The sequence below is a fragment of the Rhinolophus ferrumequinum genome, chromosome 28, assembly GCF_004115265.2.
Source record: "Rhinolophus ferrumequinum isolate MPI-CBG mRhiFer1 chromosome 28, mRhiFer1_v1.p, whole genome shotgun sequence".
Classification (NCBI taxonomy): domain Eukaryota; kingdom Metazoa; phylum Chordata; class Mammalia; order Chiroptera; family Rhinolophidae; genus Rhinolophus; species Rhinolophus ferrumequinum.
Window position 1 is genome coordinate 4,330,075 of NC_046311.1, and position 19,512 is coordinate 4,349,586.

The 19,512-nt window shown below is 55.1% G+C and overlaps 2 protein-coding genes across 2 annotated transcripts; one reads left to right on the forward strand and one right to left on the reverse strand.

The window, feature by feature from the left end:
• Nucleotides 1-244: 244 nt before the first annotated feature.
• Nucleotides 245-6,012, reverse strand: MESP2 (mesoderm posterior bHLH transcription factor 2). The gene is made up of 4 exons (XM_033100224.1): nt 5,933-6,012; nt 3,638-3,750; nt 1,582-3,031; nt 245-810 (listed from the first exon to the last, which is right to left on the reverse strand). Exons 3-4 carry the CDS (start codon nt 2,383-2,385, stop codon nt 544-546), a joined length of 1,071 nt encoding a protein of 356 aa, XP_032956115.1. The 5' UTR covers nt 2,386-3,031; nt 3,638-3,750; nt 5,933-6,012; the 3' UTR covers nt 245-543.
• Nucleotides 6,013-6,369: 357 nt separating this feature from the next.
• Nucleotides 6,370-19,512, forward strand: MESP1 (mesoderm posterior bHLH transcription factor 1). Its single transcript, XM_033100229.1, has 4 exons — nt 6,370-6,498; nt 12,310-12,530; nt 13,578-17,930; nt 18,160-19,512. Exons 3-4 carry the CDS (start codon nt 17,265-17,267, stop codon nt 18,232-18,234), a joined length of 741 nt encoding a protein of 246 aa, XP_032956120.1. The 5' UTR covers nt 6,370-6,498; nt 12,310-12,530; nt 13,578-17,264; the 3' UTR covers nt 18,235-19,512.

Sequence of the window (19,512 nt, forward strand, 5' to 3'; positions counted from 1 at the left end):
CCCTGCACAGTAAAAATGGTCCAACTGGCAAGTGAAGGCCCACATCAACCTTGGTAGGCTTGGATTTGGGGAGGGAAGAGCAGCATGGCTTGTTTCCCACAGGATGGCAACATTTTTCTTTTCCCAGAGACCATAAAACACAGGTTGAAAGAAGAAAAACAAACCAAACCAGATTTTTCTTGTGTCTTTTCTTTAAGAAGCAAAATCAAAGCATATAGGCTTCTGCCCTCCCCCCTCCCCGAACCCATTCCCCCACCACTCCCAGCCCTGCCAACTTCATGGTCAGGCGGCTGCTGTCTTACTGCAGCTCAGGCTGTGCTCTGCAGGTCTTTCTGGGGGGTGTCTAGGAGCAGAGGGCACTGCCCCAGCCCCAACTCCAGCCAGGGGGCCACCAACTATCTATTTCAAACACTGCTTCCGTGAAAGACATCAGTTGGGAAAGGGACCCTTGACTAAAGGAAAGTTTGAAAACCACTGACGTCGCATACGAGGGTGCTCACACTACAGGCCAGACTCCCAGCTGAAAAGGGGACAGCAAAGCCATTAGAAGATACCGAGGTGGCCCCCCTCTAAATCTTCTTGCCAAAATTCAGGGCAGCCACTGAGCTGCAGGCCTGAGCTCTGGAGAGGGCTTTCATCATTGAGCTGGAGGGTGGGGCCTGATCCCTGGTCCTCGGAGCTGGGGAGCATCTCTGCACTGTGGCTCCAGTATCCCCATTGGGTCTGAGGCTGGAGTCTCTGGCATGCTGAGCGGGGCAGGAGGGGAGGGGTTTCTGGCAACAGATAGGACTCTGGAGACACAGGGATACCCTGTAAAAGAGACAAGAGCAGTTGGTGAGTGGGCTACTGCCTGATGCCCCGAGATCTTGACCTTGGATGCCCCCCCTGAGTGCCCTGGTGCTATGAATGCGGTGGGCAAAGTGGTGAACAGTAGCTGCTCTGGAGAGACGCCCCCCAGGGCTCAAATCCCAGCTCTGCTACCCACTATCTATGAAAACTCAGATAAGCTCTTTTAGTCTCACTTTTCTTATCTGTAAAATGAGGATGATAATACCTGTTTCACAGGGTTGCTGGAAGGTTGAATGAGTCAATACATGTAACGTGCCAGGCATGGCGTCGGGAACACAGTAAGGGTTCAGTAAATTTTGGTTATTAATATGCTCTTTTATGGTTACCAGCTCAAAGCCAATCTTGTCAGGAAGCCCCCAACCCTAGGGCCACAGGGCCTCCCTCACTCCCTCCCCCCAACCCTTTTTGGAGCACTTGGAATAAATTTCTTGACAGTGGCCATGCCACCTCCAGAGGCCATGGTGGAAGGAGCAAGTCTGAGGGCTCCTCCCTCTCCCACCAGGTTTTGAAGACCTCTAAGTGGGGGTGGGGGTGGCCTTAACTCCCCAGGGCCCCATCTCTTTCTCCAAGGAGGTTAGCATCCTGTCCATCCTTCCACCCCGAACTAGGGTGGGGTTAGATGATGGGAATCAAAGAAGCATGGGATTCTCTGCAGATTAGAGCCCACCCACCCCGTCCATTTCCAACTGAAGCGTAGGGACCACCCGAGGGAAGCGGGGAGGACCTCGGTACCTGGTACACTGCAGTCAGCTCCGGAGCCGCGGGAGGCGGTGTCCAGGGCGTGGCCTGGTTCCCGGGCTGTGGGGATGTCAGCGTCCCGGAACGGATTTGGGGCAGCGTCCAAAGGGCCGCGTCGGGGGCTCTCCCTTGGGACACGTGCGGGAGCGACTGCATCCTGGGGCAGTAAGGGGGTGTCACCTGGCGACCCACGTCAAGGACCCTGCTCCCCAAGCGCTCGGGCGCCGCTGGGGCTCCGGGACAGGTGGCGGAGGACGCCCAGGACCCCGCGGCGGGGGCGGCTGAGCCCAGGCCGGGGCCGCCGTCGGGGCAGAGCGGGCAGCCTCGAGGGAGCGCCGCGTCGCTGTGGCGCCGGCGCCGGCGCCGCAGGTTCTCCTCGCTGAGGCCCAGCACAGCCGACAGGTGGCCGATGTAGCGGATGGCCAGGCGCAGCGTCTCGATCTTGGTCAGGCTCTGGCCGGCGGGCGCCACCGACGGCGGCAGGTAGCGGCGCAGCTCGTGCAGGGCGCGGGCGAGCGTGCGCATGCGCAGCTTCTCGCGCTCGCTGGCGCTCTGCCGCTGCTGCCCGCCGCCCGGGCCCGGCCGTGCTCGTCCTGGCGCCGTCTGGGCGGCCTCTGCGGCGCCGGCGCCGCGAGCGGAGAGCGCGGGCTGCGAGGGACCGCGGGCGCCGTCGCAGGGGCACGAGCCCGACGAATCCGAGGAGGAGGCTGGGGACGTGGAGTCCGAGTGGCCGGCCCAGCGCCAACCCTGGGGTAAGATCCAGTGGTCGAGGCTCTGCAGGGAAGGGGACTGGGCCATGGCCGGGCGGAGGGCTATGGGAGGCTGGGCCGGCCACCTCCGGGCCGGAGCTTTTATCTGGACCAAAGGTGTGAGGTGGCCTCCCGCCAGGTTACAGAGAGGTGTCAAAACCCACAGAGCCCAGGGAAGGTCTGGGCAGGGGGGCCCTGGGAAAGCGGGCCCATTTGCGAAGGTGTGGATTCTGACCCCTCAGGGGCTCTAATGGAGGCCCCTGCAGCCCGGGAAGTGTGGGAGGGACAATTCGCATCTGGATGGAGTTGCTAAGCTTCTCACCGGGTACCCACCCACCCCGCCCCGTCCACTGCGAAGGGTGAGTGCCCAGGAGTCCGACAACGGTGGGCAGTGCCATGGTCTAGGGCTGTCCCTCAAGTCACTCATGGACCCCTGTGATGAGTGGCCGCCTTACTCATCACCAGTCCCTGCGGGCGGGGCTGTGCCCAGTAACTTACACCCAGTGTCCACACCTGTGCTTGTAAGGCATCAAGACAAGCCTGGAGGGACCTGCCAGCAGTGATGGGGGGTGGGGCAGTGGGGTGGGAAAGAGACATACAGGTCGACCTTACCTGGGTTCTTCCGAACCTGCACTTGCTGATTTGCTGAGTGACACTGAGAAAGTCATCTTGCTGTCCACAGTTAATTTCTGTTCCTGAAAAATAGAACAGAGCAGCTTGGAAAAGAAGAATTAATGGGGATGAAATGGGGGAAGATGGGTCCCCCACAAGCAGGCCAGAGTCAGACCCTTTTCATTTGCTGTGTGACTTTGGACAAGTGACTGAACTCCTCTGAGACTCAAGTTTCCTCATCCTCAGCAAGAATACAGAACACCCACCACCTAGGGTGGTTGCTGGTACTAAGTGGAACCGTCCATGGAACTACTTAGTATGGACCTGGTAAGTGGGCTAAATGTTTGGTGCTATCATTTTATAAAGAAGGTTACTTACATTTCAAGATGCTTGTAGGCATTATTCATTTAATTCATATTTATAATATTTAGCAACTGGTAAATGTCAGGCACACCAGGGTCTCAGTTTTATGGGAGAAATGAGTGAACAGGTCATTATATAATTAGTAGGCCCACCACTAACTAGCTGTGTGCCCTTGGGCAGAGCCCTTAACCTGTCTGAGCCTTTTGCTCTATAAAACAGGAATAATAATTGTATATCTACTCACAGGACTGTTTTAGTCTCATAGTATCAACTTGAACATGGTAAAGTTTATAACGTAAAAGCTCTCACTTCTCAGCAATACTTACATTTTCAAGGAGGTGTCAGTGTCCTTTGTGATCTTCCGAGAAAAGGCTAAGGGTCACAGGAGGGCCAGGGACTGTAGAATTTGGCCACAGAGGTGGAGCGGTCACAGCGGGTCCTTGAACCATGAATAGGACTTGCTTAAAGAGAGAGGCAGGTAAAGAGCATTCTGGATGTGGGAACGAATAGCATAAGCAAAGGACTGGCAGTGGGACTTCCCAAGGTGCTTCAGGAACAGTGTGCAGGGTGGCGATGGGGAGAGCTAGAGCACACGTGGGTGGTGCCAGGCTAAGAAGTTGGGTCTTCTTCCCAAGGCAATGGAGAGTCAAACTGACTTTTGAGAAGAAGTGTGACATAAAAAACAACTCAGTAGCCAATAATTGAAGGCCAACACAGTGAGAATGAATACATTCTCTTTGTAAGAAATGGAAACATTAGAGAGAAAGCTGAAGGCCCTGTAAGCCGTCCCCAAAGGTAATAGCTATTGTTAGGTTACCATGTGTCCTTCCAGACCTGGTCCATTGCATTCACCTCAACATGTCTCCTTAGAAAACACATAGCATAAGTTAGGTAACATTACGACACGTGCATGTCCGAGCCTGTAACTTGCTCTTTTTCCATTCAGTAGCATATTTTAGAGCATTCCATGTCATGGCATATTTAACTGACTCGTAGTTGGTCATGGGTGATTTGTGTTCATCTGTTTCAATCATAGAGGATCATTTAACTGGGGGATAAAAGATGTAGTGGCAGGAGGTGCAGATAGACGTTCAATGATGAAATTGCATCACTTTCTCCTCAGAACTTATTTTAAAATATATTGGAGAAAAAAAATGTTTATGTTACCACTGTAACATTATGATGAAGTAAAAATTGACATGGAATAACGCTGACCAAGGCAACTAACTGTTGTTTAGTTTATTCTAGCTGCAATGAATGAGGAGAGGAAATGTTTTAATTTGTCCATAACACAAAAAGAAGATGGAATTGGTTAAGCATGCTGGATTTCAAACAGGCTCTCTTTGGAAAGAAGCAGTTAGTTATACAACTTAATTTCAGGACTTAAAAGGGTTTAAATCCAAGGTAAAAAAAAAAAAAAAAAAAAAAGAGCTACTTTTTCCTTTGGGTACTGTGGACTTAGAAAACAGTCAGTCCTACACTTCTGAGGTTGAAATAATGGCAAACGTAGTGTATGTACTCGTATATCACCATTTATTCATCCAAAGCTGCACAATAGTATGAAACTCTGCCAGACTGTGCTATCAAGAAATATATGTACATGGAATTGACAGTTGTAAACAAAATTCATCAAGTTTCATATATATTTCTTGATCTGGGTTCTGAAATTTCAGGTTGATGTACTGTTGATCTTACTGACTCGTTCTTTTTAATGGCCATATAATATTCCACAGTGTGCTCACACCGTCTTCAGTGTCTTATTGCTACACCTTTGGCGTGTTTTCAGTTTTTGCCAAACAGCGTTGCCTTGTGCACAGGTAGCTGGATATGGAGTGGTGAAGTGGCCATGTGTTCTCCAGAATGGTTATGAATTTCCAGAATTATTCCTCCTCTCTCCCATTCCACCCCCATTCATCAGAGCCAGCCTGGAGGGATTGCCTGTAGAAGGATTTGGTGAATAATGGGACTCCACCCAGCACAGAGCCCTGCACGCTTTTTCCTCTCTAGGATCCCCTGGCCTCCTTCTGTCTACCTTTGAGCTATTCCCAGAACCCACGCCTTAGACTATGCAATGTCAGAGCATGAGTTCTGGAAGGTGGGACCCTGGGCTTGGTTTGCTGTGGCCCCTGGCTCTTCACTAGGCCTTGCAGCCAGGCTCTAAGGGCCAGGGACACAGTGTCTGTCAGCCCCACTCACGAGGGGAAAACCAAAGTGCCTCCTCCCACTGGGCCTCCCTTTTACACAGGGAAGCAGTGTAGCTTCATGGTTAGGAGGCCGAGCTGGGGAATCAGACAGACCTGGGTTTTAGAGTCCCAGCTCCACCCCTTACCAGCTGAGGAAATGGTGGCTAGATTTAGGAAACATGGTCAGTAGAATGTTCGTGAGGATGGCAGGGACTTCTGGTTGCCCACACAGCATGTATTACAGCCTCTGTTGTTCTTTCTAACTTAATCACAGGGCCCGATAGTACTGTGGGTGGTTATATGCCCCGATAAAACAACTACAGTTCCCACCCTGCCTAGCAGATGGAATGGCCAATGAAATATTAGAAGTATTGGATGGGGCTTCTAAGAAAGCTCTTTAAGGCAGAGAGATCCATTCCTGTGGCTCTGACCACTTACATTTTCTTTGTACCTGGGAAACATGTGATGGGTGTAGCTTCAGCAACCATTTTGTGACCTTGAGGCCACCTCAAGGATAGGAGTCACACACGAAGGATAGGGGAGCAGAAGGAAGCCTGAGGCCTCAATGCCAATGGAAGTGCCATACTGGTCCAGAACTCTTTACTCCTGAAAATCTTTAATGTGAGAGAAAATAAATCACATCATTGTCATTTTGAGCGTGTGCTCTGAGTAGCCAGACACAATTCCTGTCCACATAAGAAAGACGTTCCTGGGGTGTCCTTGCCAACAAATGGGGCCAGGTAAGCTGGATGACAGTTCAGCTACGAGGATTCATAACAGATTCCTTATTCCCCCAGATGAATGGCTGGATGTTCACTTGGAGGCAGGTCTCGGGATGTGCCAGCGGCTCTCTTCCCAGCTTCTCAGGGGCAGCGTCATGATCTGGAATGAAGATGAGAATCGATCTAACGTGGGGCAAGATCCAAACCCAACACGTGAACTGGGTAGCACCCAGGACCTGAGGAGATCCCAGCAGGCCGGAAGAACCCATCGGACCTAAGAAGGTAGAATCCACGGAGCCCCGCGTGTCCTCCCTTTAAGTTCAGGGTCTGGAGGCAGATGTAACCAGCAGCAGGTCTGGAAAAGGCGTGGCCGTCCTTGCCTTCTATGCATCAGGAGGCGTGAGAAACAAAAGCGATTCCCTTCCAATTGGCAAGAAACGGGGTCTTCACCCACAGGGCTGGTCTCTCATTCCCTAGGCAGGGTGGGCCATACCCAGAAAAGTGCTCAGACCGAGGGGCCACAGTTATAAGCAATGGGACAAACTGGGGAGGGAGCTTGGTGAAGGGGCTGGAAGCCAGGTCACCAGAGAAATAGCTGAAGGACTTGGGGTGCTTTGTCCAGAAAGCACACAATATGGGGATGTGATGTCGTCTCCAGATACTTGGAGGAGAATACTCCAGGGAGAGTCTGAAGAACTTTCTAAGTTGAGAGGGGCTGTCTCAGGAGTGAGTGGCCTGTTTCTGCGCAAGATCCGGAAGAGGCCCGATGAGAACACGTATGCAGTGTGCAGTGGATGGCTGTTGTTGCCTCTCAACCCTGACAAGCTCCACAAAACAAGGGGGGTGGACCTGACAATCCCAAGGTGCTTTTAGAGCTGAGGCCAAGAAACAGGGAGAGACAGGAACTGCCGCCTCAGGGCGCTGGGCAGCCTCAGGGTGAGGGAGCCACAGGGCACCTGCAGGGCGTCCTGCACTGGGGTTGCAGAATGAGGTTTCACAGGCGCTTCCGCACTCGGAGTCTCCCGCCCTGCTCTCCTGGGCTCCTGAAGCTCTGGCTCAGATGGCCAGCTGTGGGGCTGGAACCACAGGGCCACTGTGACCTTTGGCTGAGCTTCCTTGTGTGGCACCAGTCAGCTTGGCGCTGAGGCCGGCAGTGCCCATGTCACGATTCCTGTTACATAGGTGAGGGCACGGAGGCCTCCATCCCATGCTCCGTTTATTGACATGCCAGGACTTTGCCCCTGACCGCCTGTCGGATGAGCAGGGCAGAGGCCCAGGTTGGGCCCTGAACGTGCCAGGCCTGCTCTTGGCGGCCTTGCACAGGCCTCATTGTTTGTTTACCCCCAGCCCCAGTTCTCTACCTGCTCTTTCTCCCTGGGCGGGTAGTGCCGGGCCCCCAGGATCGGGTCCAAGGAGCTAGAACCAGGTTAAGGCCTGGCCTCTGCCCGGTAGCTCTGCTTTCCCTTCCAGGCCCTGGGGGTGGACAGGCTCTGGGAACACGGGAGGGAAGGAGGCAGGCTGCGAGGGGCTGCAGGGGCCGTGTGGTATTCTCATTACCAGCCGAGCAGTGAGGGCCAGCCCAGCCGACCCCTTGGCCACTGTGGCTGCCTTCACACCTCCACTCTGCCTGTTGACACAAGGCCGCTTCCCTCAGGGCAGAAGGTGTTAACTTGGGAACGAGGGTGTGCAGGGGCCTCCAAAACAGCCAGGCAGCAGGCCCCCTCAGAAACCCCAGAATGTGCTTCTGGGGTGGGGGTTGGAGGTTGCAGGTCACCCCCCATCGCCCGCCCCTGTAGGCCCAGGGAAAAGGCAGGGTCTGTGTCCCTGGGATGGCGAGGGAGCGAGGGAGGAAGTGGAGGAGGACGGCTCCAGACGGCCCCTTACTACAGGAGCCCTGAGTCAGCCTGCCCAGCTGCTGCCCCTCCCGGCCCAGGGGCTGGTGCGTGCCTCTGGGCACAGCCAGGGAAGCCCAATGACAAGGCCCTGCCAAGCAGGGCACCGTCGGTGTCACTGGGAGACCCAGAGCCCCACAGCCACAGGACAAGTCTCAGAGCAGTGGCTGGAACTGGAGCTCCCCCTGACCAGGCCTCAGGCCACCTGTCTTCCCAGCACTTCCACAGAGTAAGTGCCAGCGCCGGGCCTGTGGCAGCCATTCAGTGCTCAGACCCCAGGACTGCAGCCTCCTTCTGTTCTCCTCCTTCTCCAATGGGGAAACCAGGCCCAAAGAGGTCCCATCATTTGCCCCAGTCCCCCAGAGCTAGGATTTGAACCCACAAAGACCATGTACAAGACCATTGGGAAATACCAACTGGCTGGGGGTGAAGGCTGGGGCGGGGTGGTGAGTTCGCTTCCCTCTGGGAGCTGGAGCTGGAGGAAGAGAAAGAGGAACAAGGCAGCTCTGCGTCTATGGTGGCCCAGTGTGCTGGGAGCCCACAGGCAACAGAGGTGCTCCCTGGCCAGTCAGTCATGGGGCAGGTCACAGGACGGAGGGAGGGACCTGAAATGGTGGATTCTCTCCAAGTGGAGCTCGGGCATTCCTGGCCGTGGGAAGAGATGGGAGTGGAGAGGTCCAGGGCTGCTTTGGGCAAAGCCAAGAGGGCTGGAGCCCCAGGAGGGTGTGAGAGGGCCTGGACAGGCAGGGGGAGGGGGGTGGAAATCCTACAGGAGGCAATGAATCCACAGAAATTCTGAGGAAGAAAAGGAGCTGGAAGGTGAAGGGCTGGAGGCAGGACACCGGCCAGGAGACTGCGGTCACATCAGAGCTGCTAGAGCCCGGGCAGGGGCGCTGGGAGTGGGCCGAGGAGGGCAAGGCGGGAGGGAGAGCGTGTGGAGGAAGGTGGGAAGGATGACCACTACTGGCTGGGGACACGGGAGGGGCTAGAGGCCACCAGTACCCAAGGAGCTGCCCCGCAGGTGGCAGGTATGGAGGAGGACTCCCTGCTCTTCCTGCAACAAAAGAGCTGAGCTGAGGAGGCTGGTGTGGAAGGGCCTGCAGAGGCCCCACAGCTGCCTGGTTCAGAGCCTGGGGCCCAGGAGGGGCAGCCACGCCTAGAGCTACCTGGGCCTGGGTTCAATCCCCCTGAGCCTCAGTCTCCTCATCAGTGAAATGGGTGCCCTTGCTGGGAGGGTTAGGTGTAGTAGCACTGTGTGTTCAGCATGTGGGACTCCACAAGTCCTGTCTGCCTTCCCTGTTGGATAGGAGTGACCATCTGTGGTCCTGGGGCTCCTGGAAAGGACGAAGAGGGAGACTGAGTGATACCCACTCCTGGAGCCCCACACTCTGGGAGGGTAAACCCAGCCTTGAAGGGGCTTGGGCCCACCTGCTGGAATGTGGACAAGCTTGGGGCTGTGACTCTGCAAAGTCTCCCTCCCTCTCTTCCTTCTGCCTTCCCCCCTCTCTCCTTCCTCTTTTCTTCCCTCCCTCCTTTCATTAATTACCAAAGCAATGAATGCTTGTTACAGAAAAGCAAGATGGTATAGACAGTCAAAAAGAAGGGAATTTTAAATGCCTCCAGTTTCATGCACCCAGAGAGTTCCACGTCAGCAGGTAGCCCCACATCTCTGTACCCCGGCCTTTCTCGGCACCCCTACAAATACCTGAACACATACACAGAGGCATTGAGAAAGAGCATGTCAGGGATTTTTGTTTTTCCATTTTTTGAAGCTTCTGGTATATATATTTTCTTTTATAAACAGCTTTATGGAGATATAATTTACATACTATACATTCACCTGTTAAAGTGTACAATTCAATCGTTTTTGTATATTACATTTACAATTTTTTAAATTGTGGTAAAATATACAGAGGGTGCCAAAAAAACGTATACACATTTTAAGAGATGTGATGTATGTAGCAGTAGTTCGCCATCATCAGAAGTGTCTGGACACTGATGGGAACCACTTTGAGCACCTCTTGTAATTGCACAAGTCAAATGTGACTATATATTGAGTATTACAATTTTAATACAGTTTTTTCCTTTCTTAAAATGCGTTTCTTTTTTTGGGGGGGGGCATCCTCTATATATAAGGTTAAAATGTGCCATTTTAACCATTTTTAAGTATGCAGTTCAGTGGCATTAATTGCATTCACAATGCTGTGTGACCATCACCACTTCTATTTCCAAAACCTATTTATCACCTCAGGTAGAACCTTGGTGCCCATTAAACAACAGCTCCCCCTTACCCACCCCCCTTCTGCCCCCAGCTCCTGGTAACCTCTAATCTGCTTCCTGTCTCTTGAATTTGACTGTTTTAGATACCTCCTGTAAGTGAAATCAGACAGTATTTGTCCTTTGGTATCTGGCTTATTTCATTTAGCATCATGTCTTCAGGGTTCATCCACGGTGTAGCATGTGCCCAACTTCATTCGCTTTCACGGGTGAATAATATTCCGTTGTGGACACAGACCACAGTTTGTCTATCCACTCATCTGTCAGTGGACATTTGGGTGGGTTCCACCTTTTGGTTTTTGGGCCTGTTGCTGATGTGAATGTTGGCTTTCAAATATCTGTTCTGGTCCCTGCTTTCGATTCCTTTGGGTATTTAGAGAGCACGTTGTTTGGCGACCGACTTTTCTCACTGACGTATTCAGATCATTTTCCATATCAGCAGATGGATTTCCCAACCGAGATTTTGAAGGCCTGCCTAGTACCCCCTGGTGTGGTGGTAACAAGGTCTCTCGTATACACTGAGGCGCCTTAACGTTTTCCGCATCGGGACATCCTTACACCTATAATTAAAAAAGTGTTGTTTAATTGCACATTCATATATGAACGCAATCTCCTTGTCAAAATGTAACATTACAGATAAACTTTAAGTCTTCCTCGACCACCTCCCATAGCCCGGCCCTGCCCTCCCCACATACCAAATAAGTCCTGGTATGTTATTACGGATTTGGTGACAATGCCATTTACACAGTACACCTTTACAAAATACGTGCTGTCGTTTGGTGACTTTCTAAGCACGGGGCTGTTTTAGATTCTTGTTTTCTTATGTGTTTGTTTATATCAGTAATGTCACATGGAGTGGATTTTTCTGCAACTAGACCCTGTCACTCAGCAGTATGTCTTCACTTGAACCTCTAAGCTTTTCTAATCAGGATGAATTCCTGTCAGGGGAACCACTGGGCAAATGCCGAGGCTGTTCTGAAGCCTCAGGCCAGCCCTGGGGAACCCCAGAGGTGGGGACCTGGTTACGGCCAGCCAGCAGCACATGCTGGCACACCTGCGGTGCCTCTCCAGCCTGGATGCCCGTGCCAGGTGCTCACCATGCACACACGCAGGGCCTGGGCTGGGGCATCACCACCAAGGGTGAAGAGAACTTCCTTGGCTCAGGCCAAGGGCCAGATCCAGATTTCTCTTGGTGGGAGACCTCCAGAGCCGAGGACTGAGTTCATCCTCTCCTCAGTTTTAGGCGCATAATTGGTGCTGATCATGTAAGACCCTTCCCCTGTTTGACTTATTATCTGGTCAATTTAATCTCTATCCCCTTCCTCTAGATGTTTCCCACCCCATCTAGGGACGTCCCCATCCCCCAGCTTCTGGCAAAGGTGGCCGCCCAGAGACTCCTCACTCCCCCAGGCTCTGCCCAGGCATTCTAACTCCGTCCTAGGAGCCCCCCACTCTGCTTTCTCTTGGGTCTAAAGTGGGGTGCCCTCCTTCCCCTGCCCCTCTGAGGGAGGACCTGGAACTGCCTGAGGGCCGAGCGAGTGGCTTGGTGTGGAAGCCGCTCACACCAGGGTTTCTACCAGGCGGCCTGGGCTGGCTCTGCGTGCTGCCCCCTCCTGCCAAGATTCGTCACTGACCTGGCAGCTCACTGCTGCTGTGAGCAGTCGCGAGGGCAGGGGCGGTATTGGAAAGGGCCCGAAACCTGTACATCTGGCCTGCAGAAAGCTCTATCCTATACTTGCTGGAGGGGCTAGTGTTGGACGCGCCCCAAGTTGGCAGCTAAGCTGGGTCTGCAAATCCTCACCTGGGAGCTGGCAAGGGCACAGAGCCCAAGGCATGCCCCGCCTAGAGTTTGGTCAGCTTGTGTTTTGACTGTTTTCAGCTTGGCTCCTGCCATCCTGAGCCAGTACCCTTCTCCTTCCTCTAGGCTGTCTTGCGCTGCCTCTCTGCACGCAGATGCGTGTTTTCCCAGTGGACACATGAGAAGGCGAGTGGCTGTCAGGGTCACACGGCCTGTCACACCAGCGCTGAGCCAGCTTTACCCACTTTGTAAGGCAGCCCCAGCATTTCTGACACATCTGCTTAGCTCCCGGTACCTGTCACTCGCGCCCTGCGCTGGCCCTGCTCCAGGAAGGCCTCTGCTTGGAGGTAGGTCTGCGCTTTCAGATCCCAGGATCCCAGCTGGCTGGGCAGCACCCTCTGCTGGCTGTGGCTGGGAATGCAAGCACACGTCAGTGTACCCCGTCGCCTATTCGTTTATACACTGTTACCCGTTTGCATGACTCGGGGGTCAAAACTGTGGCCTGAGACTGATGCCTTCCCACCACAGCCTGCAGGGCTCTCAGCTCTCAGCAGGTGATCGGGAGCCCCTGCTTCACTTTACAGCTGGGGAAACTGAGGTACTGTGTGACAAGTTTCCCCACATTCACATGTCTGCATCTTCCCTTTATGCGGGTTTCCCCACCTTTCACTGTAAAGCGTAGACCACCCCTTGCCCTCCTGTGCTAACCCAGACGAAGCGAAGAAGCAGACATGTGACACCCCTGAGGAGAAAGTGCTGTCTACTTGGCCTGCTTTCTCAGCCTGGCTCCTAGGACCACGGAGATTCTGGCACTTCCTCTTGAGCCTTTCCCAGAATCTGCCAAATCTCTCTCCTTTCCTGCCACCCCCTCCCTCCTCATCACCCCTCTGCCTCCTGTGACTTCCACTGGCTGCGCATCCAGCTGATCATGGCCAAGATAATCAGATTATCATGGGTCCAGAATAATCTATTCCATATGGCTTGCCAGCTCAGTGGCTCCGGGAGCTGGAGGTGTGAGGAGAGGGGGTGATCTCAGTTGGAAGGGGCTCCCTGGGAGCTTTGGGGGCCGGGCAGTAGCTGGGAGGCTGCTGGGGAAGGAGGGGGGCAGAGCCTCTGACTCTCTGGGCTGCAGGTAACCTCAGCCCCTTCTGCAAGCCAAGCTCATCCTCATCTGTCTGCGACCCGAGGGGTGCTTAGGACCCATGGTGGGGGGCCAGCCACTCTCTGCATTGGGGGGTGTTCACTATAGGCCTGTTTCTCAAAAATGGCCGAGTTTCCTAATTCTGGGGAGATTTTACTTTTCAGATCCAGACTCTCTGGCTCCATCCTCAGGGATTCTGGTTCAGCAGGTCCAGGGTGGGCTTGGAAACCTTTTTCTTTGTTCATCTCCACAGGTCCCTGTGACGTGAAGCAAGGTTCCATGGGGACTGGAGGCCTCCAGGGCATCGCCCCATCCTGGCACCCTCACTCTCAGGCCATCCTTCCAGGAGGAAAGGAGCCCCGAGTCCTCAGAGGAGGAGACGGGAGGTGGCAGGGGGCAAACACAGGCTGCGGCCCCAGACAGAGCCACATGGTCCCCTGCTCTGCCCCTTCTAGCCAAGTGACACGGGACAGCCTCTCGCCACTCCGTGTCCTCATCCCCCAAGTGAGTCAGTAACATCCACATCACAGCGTGCTTGTGAGTTGTGACCCAGCCAAGCCCAGCACGGTGACAGTGGTGAACTTCACGTGGTGCTGCACAAGCTTGTGCAGTATGATCTGGCACTCACAAGGTCGGCGGTCAGCACGGTGGGCGTTACTCCCCTACTCCCCCCAGGCACAGCAGCAGAAGCTGGGGCCAGACAGAGTGAGTGACACAGGTTGTATATGGCAGGCCAGGGATTGCAGCCTCACTGGCCACACTCCAGAGGGGCGTCCTAGGCTCTAGGAAGGTGGGGGCTACGTCAGTAACAATCATGCCCCTGAAAGGTCTTGTCTCGGGCTGGTATGAGGTGTGATGGGAAGACTCCTGGCAATAGGGGACCCCCAAATTAGGAGCTTCCCAGGGGATGTGCCTGCTGACGCTAAGCAGGCTGGCGGTGGCAGAGCTGCTTCCTTCTCCCGGGGCTCTGGCTCCAGTGGGGATTAAGGGCTGCAAGGGGAGTACTGACATAGCACCTCTGATTAGCACTCCTATGTCAGAGGGGCTGGCCGGGAAATGAGGGCACTGGGCTGGGAGGTGGGAGGGGGCAGTGCCCAGGACCGGGGCTTGGCCTGAGGAAGCCAGCTGGTTCCTGGTGGGTCCCAGCCTGTGAGGATGCTGCCCTGCCCTGCCTGCCCCTCACCCTGGCCAAGGACCCCACTGAACTCTCACCTCTGCTCAGGGGGGCTGTGCCCCGGCCTCATTTCCCAGCCTTACACTTTGGCAGGAGAAGGCAGGCTCGAGAGGGGCAGCAGGAGCCACTGGCTCGGCACTTGTCAAAACACAGGCCTCCGAGGTGTGAAGTCCTCACCCCAGCAGGAGGGCATGTGGGCCCTGCTGCCCGGAGAACTCATTAACTCCCGGCAGCTCCCAAATGAACCTACCAGAGAGGCCATGATAAGGAGATCAAAGACAAGAGAGGCATGGGGAAAGGGAAGAGGGAGGCTGGCTGGCAGGAGGGGGGAGAGCCCAGGCTCGGCTTGGGGGTCCCTGCTCTGCCCCCACTTGGCTCCATCAGGCCCATGGACCGTAGCCTTTGCACAACCTGGGCCCAGAGACGCCAGGGGCAACAGGAGAGGGAGGGACTCCCACGTGGCACCTCCAGTTTATCAGCCTTTAAGGCCGAAGACCCTGACTCTTTCATGCCATTTTTGTGGGCTTTTTGTTTCCACACTCACCCTTGGGTCTTTTTATCCCTCCCTCAACCCTGACACCAGAGACCCTTTTGTCACACACCACTTATGGCGCCTTTTCCTGTTCCAGATCTCTCTATGGCTCCCATGTAGACATTTAACGAATGTTAACTATTAGGTTCCATATCTGAGAAACCTCAGGGCCCAGAGCTGTTTTCAGGACAAACAGTCTGCCTCCCATGCATACAGCCTCTTGTCCAATTATGTCTATTTGATTTTGTACTTAATAAAACACAGATTTCACTTTGGGGCATTGTTGACTACAAACCAGTGGAAATCATAATCATGTGGGAATTGGAGGGATTTTTTGATATTCAGAAGGCTGGCAACAGGGTGCCCAGACCCTCTGAGATCCCTCTGAGGGGTGCCCTGCTACGTACCCCCACCTGTCCAGCCTTCACCCTGCACCCCCTTTTGCGCTGTACACAACACTGCCAAGTTCCAATTGCTTGTTCCCTTGGGTCCAGCAGGATCGAAGGGGCCCCAGTCACTGGGTTCCAATACCAGGTTCTTGGCTTGGACCTGGAGACCACCAGGCATCTATCAGCCAGGGGCAGACCCTGCTGACAGCTGCAGGCTGATGGGGGCCCTCCTGGGCCAGGCTCTCCTTGGAAGTAGATGGGTCCTATGCTGTGTCCCCAGGGAGTGGGCTTCTCCCTTCTCCCCAAGGGTGGTTTGGTATTGCCCCTCCTGGATGTGACCCTGGACATAAGCATTCGGGGGCTGCTGGGACAGACAGCAGAGGGGAGCGTGTGTTAGAGGTGGTCAAGGGCACGGAAGATAACAGAGACAAGGGAAGGGGGTGGTGGTGGGCAGAGATGCCCAAGGAGAAGGTAGCAAGCCGTTTGGCTTCCTTTCCTACAAATCAGCTCTCCCATCAGTCTCCCAGGGCTGGAAGCCATGGAGGATGCAAAACTTTAGATCCCCAGCACTGGAAGAGACCCTAGGTACCACTTCTCTTGAAGACGTGAAGCCAGACACCAGGTTCTGCAGTCCAGCTGGAGAGCATCTCGTGTGAAGTAGCTGTAGCTGTTACGACAAGGTGCAAACTCCAACCAGAGGGGTCAGGTAGACAATACAGATTATGAGATTTCCTATGTGATAATCATGGTGTCTGCAAATAGCTTTATTTCTTCGTTTCCAATATGCATGCTTTTCTGTTTTCTTACTGCCCAAGCTAGACCCTCCAGGACAATGGTGAATAGGCTTAGGTAGGAGGTGACAATCTCGTTTTGTTCTCAATATTAGGGTGAAAACTTTCACTCTTTCACTATCTAATATGAGGTTAGCTGTATGTTCTTTGTAGGTGCCTTTTATCGGGTTGAGAACGTTCCCGTCTATTCCTCGTTTATTGGGAATTTTTATCATGTAGCGGTGTTGAATTCTGTCAAATGCTTTTTTGTGTGTCATTTTCACTCACATTTCATTGGCAAAGCCTATTATACCTACCCCAAAGTTGCAGAACACCAGCTAGAGATGAGTGGTGGCAGCCATGGCAACAGGGGAAGGCCCTGATCCTGCCCAGCTTAGGGGGTCCTGGAGGGCAGCGGGCTCACCCCTCCCTCGGCTCAGATGGTCCAGCAACCTGATCAGATTCTGCCAGCTTGTCGGATGTGCCTGGGATAGCGTCCTCATAGTGTTCCCCTCTACTCACCGCCACCAGGGACGGTCGCATCCAGGACCAGTCTGTCTCAGAGAAGGAATGGATCACTATTTCTCTCACTTGTAGCAGGAATCATGCCCTCACCCCCAATCCCTAGCTGATTCTACAGACCTGGATGCAGCATGACCCTAGGACCCCATTATATAAAGTGGAAACGAAGGTGCAAGAAAATTTATTTGCAAGGTCCCCAACAGGTGAGGGCAGCCCCAAACCTACCTACTGGACCTCCAGGTCTCTCTGATCGTGCTTCCTTTAACCTGCTGAGCTGGCCCAACACCCGGAGCTGGGCGCAGGCAGGAGGCCGGAGTGGCTGAGGACGGTGCCCATGCGAGGCCGGGGGCGGGGGTTGGGGGGGCAACCTGCTGCAGCCCACCGGCCGGCACCTTCGCCCTCCCCTCCGTTGGTTCAAAGGGTCAGGCCCCGCCCCCTCCAGGCCCTGAGCCAGCTTTGATGTGCTGATGTGGCCGGGAAGGGGCCACTTCACACCTCGGGCTCGGGATAAAGCGGTCCCCGGCCGCCTGTCCCCAGACGCGCCGCCGCTGCCATGGCCCAGTCCCTGTGCCCGCCGCTCTCCGAGTCCTGGATCCTCCCCGCGGCCTGGGGACCAGCTCAGCCGCTGCCACCCACCGACAGGGACTGCGGCTGCTCCCCCGCCTCGTCCCCGAACTCCTGGGGCAGCGCCCCGGTTGGCAGCCCCGGGCCGAGACCCAGGCGGCCCGGATCTCGCGCAGCCCCTCGCGTCGCGGCCGCCGAGAGGCGCGGCGCCCGGAGCAGCCGCCCGGGCGGCGGGCAGCAGCGGCAGAGCGCCAGCGAGCGCGAGAAGCTGCGCATGCGCACGCTCGCCCGCGCCCTGCACGAGCTGCGCCGCTTCCTGCCGCCGTCGGTGGCGCCCGCCGGCCAGAGCCTGACCAAGATCGAGACGCTGCGCCTGGCCATCCGCTACATCGGCCACCTGTCGGCTGTGCTGGGCCTCAGCGAGGAGAACCTGCGGCGCCGGCGCCACAGCGACGCGGCGCTCCCTCAGGGCTGCCCGCTCTGCCCCGACGGCGGCCCCGGCCTGGGCTCAGCCGCCCCCGCCGCGGGGTCCTGGGCGTCCTCCGCCACCTGTCCCGGAGTCCCAGCGGCGCCCGAGCCGCGCGACCCTCCAGTGTTCTACGACGAAGCGGCGTGCCCGGTAGGGCAGGCGACGGAGCCGGACCCGGCGTCTCCGGTTAGTAGCTCGTTCCCGCGCTTCCAGGAGGGCGCCGCCTACTGTCCGCGGAGCTTGGCCGCGCCCGCTCTCTCCCGAGCTACGTGGCTGGTGTGCCCAGGGCGCCCAGGCGGCTAGGGGAGGGAGAGGACACGCAGGGCACGGGTCCTTGAGAGTGGAGCCCACAAGCGCGGACACCCACGCTCGGTGCCCAGCGCTGAGGGCCATGCTGTTCCCGCTCCCTCCGCAGCTCTTATCCGGCGACGTGCTGGCTCTGCTGGAGACCTGGATGCCCCTCTCGCCCCTGGAGTGGCCACCGGCCTGAGTAGTTGAAGTGACGACGGACAACTGGCGCCCTGTCTCTGAGCACTGAAGCCTCGGCACCTTCGAAGCGACCCCTCTCCAGACTCCCTCTCCTGGCTGAGGGCACCTGGGATGCTGGCATGGGCATTCCTGAGGGTGAGAGCCTGTCCCCACCAGGACCACCCTCCCTATCCCCTCCCGCGATGGAAGGAACCATAGGGTAGACACTTAGAGGCAGGCAGGAGGCTCTGCTTAATATGTATTTATTTATTTGTGAATAAACTGTGCTGGTGTCAATTGGCAATTTCTTCTTTCTCTGTATGGACACATAGCTCCCTCCCTCTCCTCCAGAGAAGACTGTAGGACAATTGAGAGAGTGTCTTGCAATCTTGAGCCCCCAGAGTGCACAGGCTGGGACCTCCTTCCTCCTTGCCTCCGGCCCTGGCTTAGCACCTCCTGTACCAGCCTGGCAGGGAACGTGCTTCATATGGAAAAGTAGCAGAAAATGGAGTCTGTCCATTTTTCGTTTTTTAAACCTGGTCGGGAGCTAGAGAAAAACCAAAGTTTCTCTAGAAAATACATCTCATTTAGTGAGTACGTATTGTACTTACTGTGTCGGGTCCTTTACACATTTTATATCCAAATAACCATTTGTCAGAAGGCTCAACTAAGGATCAACTAAGGATCAGCACTCGGCCCCTGGTAGGATTTTGTTAGGTCCATTCATTCTGGGGCCTGAGGGGACACCAGCTCCACGGGGCCATTTCACATGTCCCGAGTCCTTATTCCCTTTGTGCTGGAGCATCCTGGCCTGGACTCTGGGACTCTCCCATCTCCTTTCACTCATGTTTCCTTCCCATGGGAATTACGTAGGGACGTAAAATAACATCCGAGTTTATGTGACCTGACCTCCCAGAGGCCTAGGTGCATGAGAGGCCCATCTGGCTGCATCCAAGCCCACACAGCTGACCTAGGACAGGCAGGCTGCCACATTCCTGTCTACATTGGCTGCTTTCAGATTAGAGAATTGCTCTGTGGGGAGAGGGGAGCCTTGAGCCCAGAAGGAGCCTGGATGATTGGGTCTGGGGATCTGGTGAGCAGTCAAGCCTGGGGGCGGGGCAAGGGGGAGGTGGGCAAGGGGATGTAGCCTCTCTGTCTAAGGGTCCTTCAGCCCTCTGTGGATACCCAGTTCTCCCCTCTGGCCTCCTCAAGCTTTGAAACATAGCCATGGTATTTGCTTTTTATAAGAACTTTATTGAGATCTAATTTACATACCATAAAATTCCATACCCCTTTAAAG